The following is a 9,931-nucleotide window of genomic DNA, read 5'->3' as shown; positions in this document are numbered from 1 at the left end:
CGCCGGCCCCGGGGCTCGAACCCAGGACCTTCTTGCTGCGAGGCGACAGCGCTAACCACTACACCACCGTGCCGCCCCAGGAACTAACTTGTTCATGAATATTAAATGTATCTATAAATAGATTAAAGAAGGTGGTTCCAGGTTTGAACCTCACAGCCGACGAGGGCCTTTTTGTGTGGAGTTTGCATGTTCTCCCCGTGTTTGTGTGGGTTTCCTCTGGGTGCTCCGGTTTCCTCCACAGTCCAAAGACATGCAGTTAGTTTAACTGGCTACTCTGAATTGCCCATAGGTGTGTGTGTGTGTGAGAGAGAGAGAATGGTTGGATGGGAAATGCTCTATGTCCTCAACTCAGGTGTGGACCAGAACAACCGCACCAAGACCCTTTGGAGGAATGGTCTCATTCTGGTTCCAAACAAACTCTGGAGTAGTTTGTTTGTGGTGGGAACGTGATCTGACCTCAATCCAACCCAACTACCAAGAGTACTCATGGTAGGTCTTGGTTTAGAAAATGCTCCAAGAGGAAACCGCTTCAAGTTTAGAAACTCATCAACTGATTCAGACCAGAGCAATGGTGAGAACTGCTCTACATCCTTGATGTCCACCTTGGGTACTCTTCTGAGCTAGCTAACAAATCTTCAGTAAATGGTCAACTATGGCTGACATACGAGGAGAAGAAGAAGAAGATTAAAAAGAGTTGGACATGTTGTTCTTTAACAAATAAAAAACTGCAATCATTATCAAACATTTTTGACCTTTTAAGCCAAGTACCCAAGTGTTGGTCAATAAAGAGTTGGTCAATGAAACAAGGAACCTCATTCAAACTGTCCGCCAAGACAGTTGAGGTTCATTGGACATATAGTCAGAGAAAACTCAATTGAAAAATTATGCACTGAAGGAAGAGTAGAGGGAAGAAAAAGCCGAGGAAGACAAAGACAGAACCTTCTGCAGAGTCTGGCATTGGAAATAGGTATGAAAGCTGTGGACCTGTTACTGTTGGTGTGGGATAGAACTGGTTTCAAAAATGTGGTCACCAACATCAGACTCTGATTTTGCATTTGAAGAAGGTCCAAGTGTAAGGGAAGGAACACAGTGCAACACTTGTAGATATAAAGTAACTAATGCAATGATTATTGTGCTATCTTTAACTCTTTTCTTTAAATGTCAAGTCAAACTTCATCCATCTATCCATAACCACTTATCCTGGAGCCTATCCCAGCTGACTATGGGCAAGAGGCGGGGTACACCCTGGACAAGTTGCCAGATCATCGCAGGGCTGACATATAGAGACAAACAACCATTCACACTTACAGTCACCAATTAGCCTAACCTGCATATCTTTGGACTGTGGGGGAAACCAGAGCACTCGGAGAGGACCCACGCAGACACGATGAGAACATGCAAACTCCACACAGAAAGGCCCCCGTCAGCCGCTGGGCTTGAACCCAGACCTTCTTGCTGTGAGGCGACAGTGCTAACCACTACACCACCATGCTGCCCAAGTAGAACTTTATTTGTCCCCAAATTGGTTTTGCAGCAGTAATAACAGAAGTCAATTAAAATACAATATAATATAATACAGGATCTAAAAAGTGCTCTGGGTTTAGGTACTACTGAAATTACAGCCATGTTTAACAAGTTTCTCACAGCACATCTGATTCTCCATCACCCTCTACTGAAGTGATGCACAAATAATATGACCATCATCATTAAAATCCAAGCTCCACATTTAACTGTCCAATCAGATTGTCAGAATGTCCCTGTCTTGTATATAAACAAAAGGCAAACACGCAGCCTATGAGCTTCCAGGAAGGAATTAATCACGTAAATGAAAATAGCACGCGTCCTATCACTAATCCTCCTCTATCCTTTTTATCTGGGGATTCAGAGCAGCAGCAGCAGCGGCGTGGACATGAACATGGACGACTGAGACAGAGACGACAATGTTGCTGCTGCAGCAGGGACACGATCAGACATCTCTCTTTCTTTTTCTTTATTCTGTTTTCTAAAATTGAATTAGTCATTCATTCGACAGTGCCAAAATGTTCCTCTTTCTGTGTTTGTGTTTCGGTTTAGCCTTTTTCAGTGGACTTCCTGTCCTCAGCAGCACCTGTCCAGCACAGTGCAGCTGTTTTTACCACAAACTCAGTGATGGAGCCAAGGCTCGGTAAGTCTCACTGGTCCTTTGTGTTGCTTTGTGTACCGCGTACAATTACAGTGTTGGTTTTAAATCCTGTCTAGAATAAGTACGAGATTAACTCGAGTGCTCTTTAATCTTTTCCCCATGTTTGGTGCCACAGTGCAGGCTAGTCTAGTTCCTGAAAAATTAAGCAGGAAAGTCAATATATTGCAAGGAAAATTAATCCTGTGAGTCTTAAATATGAATCAAACACTGTAATGTCCTGCTACAATAAAACACTGAGTGACAAGGTGGTGTGATGAAGTGGAGTCACTGTTACCATCCTGAAATTCATTATTTTCTGAAAAAACATATCCGCAAGTATTTTCACAACTGGTCCATCACCATTGCAAACAAGAAAGGGCTCAGATCTGATCACTGATGTAACCCCACCTCCACCTTGAACCCATCCGTCATGCCTATTGCATGCCTCACCACACTTACACTGCCCTCGTACATATCCTGCACCACTCTTGCATACTTCTCCACCACTCCTGACTTCCTCATACAATACCACATACCCCTCTTTCAGCAGCATGTCATATGCTTTCTCTAAATCCAAAAAAAACACAATGCAACTCCTTCTGACCTTCTCTATACTTCTACATCAACGTTCTCAAAGCAAACATTGGATCTGTGGTGCTTTTTCCTGGCATGAACCCATACTGCTGTTCACTAATCACCACCTCGCTTCTTAACCGAGCTTCCACTACTCTTTCCCATAACTTCATGGTGTGGCTGGTCAATTTTATACCTCTGTCATTACTACAGCTCTGCACATCACCTTTATTCTTGAAAATTGATACCAGTTCACTTCTTCCCCACTCCTCAGGCATCTTCTCACTTTCCAAAATTGTGTTAAACAATCTAGTGAAAAACTCTACTGCCATCTCTCCTAAACATCTCCATATAGCTATATCATCCAGACCAGCCATCTTTCCGTTTTTCATCCTCTTTGTAGCTGTCCTCACTTCATCTTTGCTAATCCACCTGATTCACAATCCTTAAATTCTGATTCACAATCCCCACACCATCCATCCATCCATCCATCCATCCATCTCTCTCTCATTTTATTAATTCATCAACCTGCCAAAGTATTCCTACCATCTTCTCAACAGACACTCCTCACTTGTCAGTACATTTTTATCTTTATCCTTCATCACCTTCACCTACTGCACATCCTTCCCAGCTCGGTCCCACTGTCTAGCCAATCGGTACCGTACAAGTCCTTTTCTCATTCCTGAGAGGTCAACCTCTCAGACAACTTGCCATATGACTTTCCCTTTGCCACCTCTCTCTTCACTTTAAACTGCATCTCCTTGTACTTCTGTCTACTTTCTTCATCTCTCTGACTCATCAAACATAGGTGCTAAAGAAGGCAGCTGGACTTGCTTGAAATTCTTGAAGACATTTCACCTCTCATCCAAAAGGCTTCTTCAGTTCTGTCTGATTAGTGGGGAGTTTCAGGTATTTATCCTCTAATGGACCAAAAGCTAAGTTCACACTAAGCCGAGTTCACAAGCTGTGTTCACACCCGGCCTCCAGTGACCCTAACACCTACAGGATGACTGAGAGGGTCAACGACCCATGTGACCTCAATGAATCTCCTTAGCATTGTTTTTGGTCCATTAGAGGATAAATACCTGGAACTCCCCACTAGTCAGACAGAACTGAATAAGCCTTTCGGATGAGAGGTGAAACGTCTTCAAGGATTTCAAGCAAGTCCAGTTGCCTTCTTTATCACCTATGGTTTACGATGACCTGGATGACTGAGAATCTTCACAGACATACGGTATTTCTCTGACTCGCCCATCTCTTCTTCACCAACCTCTTCCTCTGTATACTTTCCTGCACTTCCTCATTCCACCACCAAGTCTCCTTGTCTTCTTTCCTCTGTCCAGATGACACACCAAGTACCTTCCTGGCTGTCTCCCTCACCACTTCTGCAGTAGTTGCCCAGCCATCTGGCAACTCTTCCCTATCATCCAGTGCTTGACTTAACTCTGTCCTGAACTTCATCTTACAGTCAGAAAGGCTCCCTTCCTCTACTTGGTCTCCAAAGTCATCCTATAGACCACCATCCAGTGCTCCCTAGCTATGTTTTCCCTTGTCACCACCTTACAGTCTCCAATCTCTTTCAAACTGGACCTCCTGCATAGGATATAATCCACCTCTGTGCACATTCCTCCACTCTTATATGTCACCATGTGTTCCTCCATCTTCTTGAAATATGAATTCACCACAGAAATTTCCATACTTTTTGCAAAATCCACCACCATCTGTCCTTCCACTTTCCTCTTTGTAACATCATACCTACCCAACACCTCCTCATCATCTCTGTGCCCTTCACCAATGTGTCCACTGAAGTCTGCTCCAATCATCACTCTGTCTCTCCATCACTTCATCCAACTCACTCCAGAAATCTTATTTCTCTTCTATTTCACACCCATCTTGTGGGGCATACACACTGACAACATTCTTCATCACACCTTCAATTTCCAGCTTCATACTAATTACTCTGTCCGACACTCTCTTGACTGCCAAAACACTCTTGACATACTCCACTTTCATGACAACCCCTACCCCATTTCTCCTCCCATCCACAGTAGAACAGTTTGAACCCACCGCTGATGCTCCTGGCCTTGCTCCCCTTCCACCTGTTCTCTTGTACGCACAGTATATCCACCTTCCTTCTCTCCATCACATCCACTATCTCTCTCCCTTTACCAGTCATAGTGTCAACATTCAAAGTTTTGACTCTCATCTCCACAGTTTTACCCTTCCTTCTCTCCCATTTCCTCTGGACAATGCCTTCCCCCTCTCCTTCACCTTCACACAGCAGCAGCATGGTTTTCACCAGCACCCTGCTGGCCCACAGTACAAGTAGCAGTCATTGGTAACCCGGGCCTCAACCAATCTGGTGTGGAAATCCAATTTATGATCCACGTATTTGACCTGACATAGGTTTTACACCAGGTGCCCTTCCTGATACAACCCTCCCCAGTCTATCCAGGCTTGGGACCAGCACTAAGAAATGCACTGGCTTGTGTAACCCCAGAGGCCGGGTTAGTTTTTGTAATGAGAATTCAGCAGTGAAGTGGTATACCATCATCATATCTTGAATCAAGCATGGCTTGAATCATCATCGTCATTAACCATTTATCAGAGTGAATGTCTAAATAAAATCTGAATCATACTACAGTATTATCATTGTTCATTTCCTTTGCGTTTTATTATCTTTTTTCAGGAGTGTATTGTGCAATGATCCTGAGCTCACCTCCATCCCCACCAACTTCCCCTCAGACATTTCAAAGCTTCGTATTGAAAAGACTGACATTACCCAAATCTCCAGTGAGGCCTTTATCTCCCTCAGAAATCTCGAATTCCTCTGGATGTGCTTCAACTCTCTTTCTGGTCTCGAGGTAGACAGTTTCCGTGGCCTGAGAATGCTCAATGAGCTTCGTCTTGAGGGTAATTTCATCACCTCGTTCCCATGGGAGAGTTTAACTGACATGCCCAAACTCAGACTGCTGGATTTGCACAACAACCAGATCACCAGCATCCCAGCTGAGGCAGCGGTCTACATTAAAAACCTCACTTACCTCGATTTGTCCACTAACAGTCTCACTACAGTGCCATCTGAAGTGATGCTGATGTGGTTCTCAGCAAAACCAGCACAGGAGGCCAAGAACTCAAAGATGATTTTGGGTAAAATTAATAATTTTTCTGATTTCCTCTGCATTTCTGTAATAATTTGCTATTTTATATGAGCATTGATCTCTATTTGCACAGAAACCTTATTTTTAATTCCCCAGGCCTTCATGATAACCCATGGCAGTGTGACTGTCGGTTGTTTGACCTGGTTCAGTTCCAGAAGTCTCCGTCCTCCACATCAGCCTTCATTGACACTCACCTGCGCTGTTCGGAGCCTGAGAGTTTTTCCGGCGTCCTCTTCTTGGATGTGGAGATACGGAGGTGCCAGGCACCACGGGTCCACACAGCCGTGGCTAAGGTTCGCAGTTCAGTAGGCAACAATGTCCTGCTCCGCTGTGGCACTGTTGGAGTGCCGATGCCTGAGCTCACCTGGTCCCGGGCTGATGGAAAAGCTATCAACGGTACAGGTGAGTGTAATGTCTCATTTATACTCTATTACCTCAAATAATGCCAGTGAATTACTATGAGGACCGTACTGTGAGTCCAAAATCTACATCAGTATTTATGTTGGGAAAGATCCTTGTATTCAGAGTCGGGTTACACAGCTGCTGAAGCTGTATTTGTGCCCCACATTCAGATTATTAGAAAAAAAAATCAAGGATAGAAAATAAGGACTTAGGAAGCACATTAGTTTTTCTTTTCTTTGGCATCAAATTTAATACAATGTAAAATAAAAGCAAAGTACAATTAAATAGTTAAAATAAAAAGACTAATATGATATATAAATGAGAAGGTGGAAAAGATTGAATTGACCGTAATAGGAATCAGGTACACTGTCAATATGTTGTTGCATGAATAGTCCTAGTTGTAATTACCTTAATCAGTGCAAATTTGGTTTTAACTTAACAAAATGGCTTCCATACTCATTATTCATCAGTAATGTTGTAGTCAAGACCACCTAAACTCAGACGAAGTCATGACCAAGACAAGAGTGTATCGAGACCGAATCAAGACCAAGACTTTGAAGGGTTGAGATCAAGTCAAGACCAAGGCAGAGCAAGACCAAGTCAAGACCAGGACCAGACCAGTGTGTGTGAAGGGGGAGGGGCGGGATGGAGGAGGGGTGTCAGCTGTTAACAGTAACACAAAATTCAAATTAGCAAATGAGTCACATTATTGGTTGAATTTGAAGCAGGAAGTTTTACATCCAATCACAGTAACGATGTTCATAAATAAATCAGACAATACACTTGCAGTTTAGTGAAATCCCCACAGATGTGGTCTTGAGATAAAATCCCAATTCCTCCATGTCTGAGACTGAGTAAAAATGCAGTTGATTCTGAGATGAGCCTGAGACGTTCAAAGAGTGGTCTCAAGACCAAAATCAATCTCAAATACTACAACACTATTCATAAAAATGGAAAATAGCAGGTGATCCAGCTTATTTTATTACTTTTCAGTTTCTCATGCACTGTTAGAAATAGGAGTCTATTTCTGTCCCCAAAGGTAGAATCTACATTAATGTACCCCCGAGGGTTCCTTATTGGACCTCAAGGTAACTATGTGTATCTTTTTAGGGCCAAAAAAGGTACATATATGTTCCCAAGCACTATATAACATGTACAAATAAATACCTTAGAGGGTACTGCCCAGTGACAAGCCATTGTACCCCTAAAGGTACAAAAACATAGTTTATTTTCTGAGAGCGTGCGCACAACTTAATGAAGCCATGAATTACTTAAAATTGTCATTTATGCATTTAATATTGGTCTCAAATTGCATTCCATAGTTTTCAAACTAGGGGCGGCATGGTGGTGTAGTGGTTAGCGCTGTCGCCTCACAGCAAGAAGGTCCTGGGTTCGAGCCCCGTGGCCGGCAAGGGCCTTTCTGTGCGGAGTTTGCATGTTCTCCCCGTGTCCACGTGGGTTTCCTCCGGGTGCTCCGGTTTCCCCCACAGTCCAAAGACATGCAGGTTAGGTTAACTGGTGACTCTAAATTGACCGTAGGTGTGAATGTGTGTGTGAATGGTTGTCTGTGTCTATGTGTCAGCCCTGTGATGACCTGGCGACTTGCCAGGGTGTACCCCGCCTTTCGCCCGTAGTCAGCTGGGATAGGCTCCAGCTTGCCTGCGACCCTGTAGAACAGGATAAAGCGGCTAGAGATAATGAGATGAGATGAGTTTTCAAAATATGTTTACAGCCAGAACATAAACATCAGCATGACATAGTGTGGTTACATCAAATACCCTTTCAGTGTAATTAGATCTGAGGCCTGAATACTGAATACTCAACTCAATTCTGAATACGGCCTTTAATGGAGGGTTCTTAGCTCTTTTGTTGGATTCTACACAGAGGCTTTAAGGTTTCCCACTGAGGGACAGACTAACTAAATTGTGCTAGAAATAAAATTCATCATTAAGTATGCTTGATAACATTTATGAAGTTCTTTCAGTTCACCAAGTTCTGCTTCATTATAAAACCACTTTTCACGACTCATCCAAATGACACTCTGGTCAAGGGTAATTTGGGGTTTCCTACCATGTAGTACAACCAAAAATGTCTTACAATAGCAGCAAGAAAGGCAGTTCTGCAATATCTGCATCAAAAGTATGCTAAATAACAGATTGTTATTGTCATTCCACTTTACAGTTCATGAGGAGGTTTCAACTGAAGGCATCAACTGGTCTATCCTCAGCATCCTCACAGCATCATCTCATGACTCAGGCAAATACGTCTGCACAGCAAATAATTTTGTGGGCAGTGCCAATGCTGTCATCTCTCTCGTTATTTCAGAAACACAACAGGTCAATGAGGCTGCTGTCATGAAAACTGGCACCAAGAAGAATGGAAGCTTTGGAAGAGCAGCATATCAAGAGAAACTCATCGCAAGATACATCCCTCCAACCTCCACTTCTAGAGATGTTCCCATCATTGGGCCTTTTAATGCATCAAAATCCATAGGATCATCCAAGATTGAGAGCTACAGCACCTCTGATGGAGTCTTGGATGGCAAAACCTCAGTGAACAGCTTAGAAATGGACATGGACAAGAATGTGTTGAGCAATTTGGCAGCCAACGCTTCTTCCCTCCAGCAAGGTCCAGAGAAGAGGGTGGTACGTTCAGTCAAAGTCATCGGCGACACCGATCACACAGTGTTGATTAACTGGCGAGCTCCATCTGCGACCAACAACACATGGTTTAGTGTTCTTTATGCTGTATTTGGTGAGAGAGACATGAGACGCATCATTGTCGGTCCTGGGAAGCACCGGATCACCATCGAAGGCCTTGTTCCCAAAACCAAGTATATCGCCTGTGTATGTGTGAAAGGTCTAATCCCAAAGAAGGAGCAGTGTGTGATCTTCTCAACTGATGAGGCAGCAAGTGCGAGTGGTACTCAGAAGCTTATCAACGTGGTGGTGATCACGGTGGCTTGTGTCATCGCGGTGCCTCTCACCTTGATCGTTTGCTGCGGAGCTCTGAAAAGACGACTCCAGAAGCTCATGGGAAGAAGATTGAAAGACAATCAGGACTCGTATGTGACCTTTGAGACTCTCACACCAGGTGGCAAGGCGAAAGGGATGGAAGGGGAGTACCTCACCCACCTCAACCAAGACGAGTCCAACCGCCTGCTCTCGGCTCGCTCCAGCGTCGATTCCGAGGCTGTAAACAGAACTGAGGGACATCCGAATGAGTATTACTGCTAAAGTCTGCTGGTGAAGATGAAACATGGACAAAAGCATTCATTCATTCACTTATTAATCTTTAGTATCCACTTTATCCTGGTCAGTAGTTCTGGAGACTGTGTCAGGAATACTGGGCATGAGGGGGGAATACACCCTATTTGGGATGCCAGCAATGTTATTTAGTCGCTGCCCTGTATGTGTAAAAAAAAAGCATCTTCACAGCCTTGCAAGGAAACACCATGTGATCTTGGTATCCACAAACCAGACACTTTCTCACTGTAAATCCCTGAGTCTGAACTGTGTGTCTTGTGTTTACTTTTTTCAACAATACATACAATATATACGTAGCCAAAAGTATGTGCACCCCTGACTATCACACCCATACAGTATGTGGTTCTTCCCCAAACTGGTTCTTTCAC

General features: G+C 43.7%; 1 protein-coding gene across 1 annotated transcript; it reads left to right on the top strand.

Annotated features, from left to right (window-relative positions):
• Positions 1 to 486: 486 nt before the first annotated feature.
• On the top strand, positions 487 to 9,533 carry LOC132898655 (leucine-rich repeat, immunoglobulin-like domain and transmembrane domain-containing protein 1). The gene is made up of 5 exons (XM_060940372.1): positions 487 to 571; positions 2,074 to 2,164; positions 5,424 to 5,884; positions 5,992 to 6,297; positions 8,479 to 9,533. Exons 1-5 carry the CDS (start codon positions 487 to 489, stop codon positions 9,531 to 9,533), a joined length of 1,998 nt encoding a protein of 665 aa, XP_060796355.1.
• Positions 9,534 to 9,931: the final 398 nt, after the last annotated feature.

This window comes from Neoarius graeffei, chromosome 14 (assembly GCF_027579695.1).
Source record: "Neoarius graeffei isolate fNeoGra1 chromosome 14, fNeoGra1.pri, whole genome shotgun sequence".
Lineage (NCBI taxonomy): Eukaryota > Metazoa > Chordata > Actinopteri > Siluriformes > Ariidae > Neoarius > Neoarius graeffei.
The sequence above is the reverse complement of the archived record's forward strand: the minus strand, read 5'-3'. Positions and strand labels throughout refer to the sequence as shown.

Bases quoted from the DNA above. Each gene is read 5' to 3' on its own strand.
- LOC132898655 (XM_060940372.1), top strand. From the start codon at position 487: ATGGTAGGTCTTGGTTTAGAAAATGCTCCAAGAGGAAACCGCTTCAAG. The intron at 572-2,073 runs GTGAGAACTGCT...GTTTCGGTTTAG, and splicing joins TGATTCAGACCAGAGCAATG to CCTTTTTCAGTGGACTTCCT. The intron at 2,165-5,423 runs GTAAGTCTCACT...ATCTTTTTTCAG, and splicing joins AGTGATGGAGCCAAGGCTCG to GAGTGTATTGTGCAATGATC.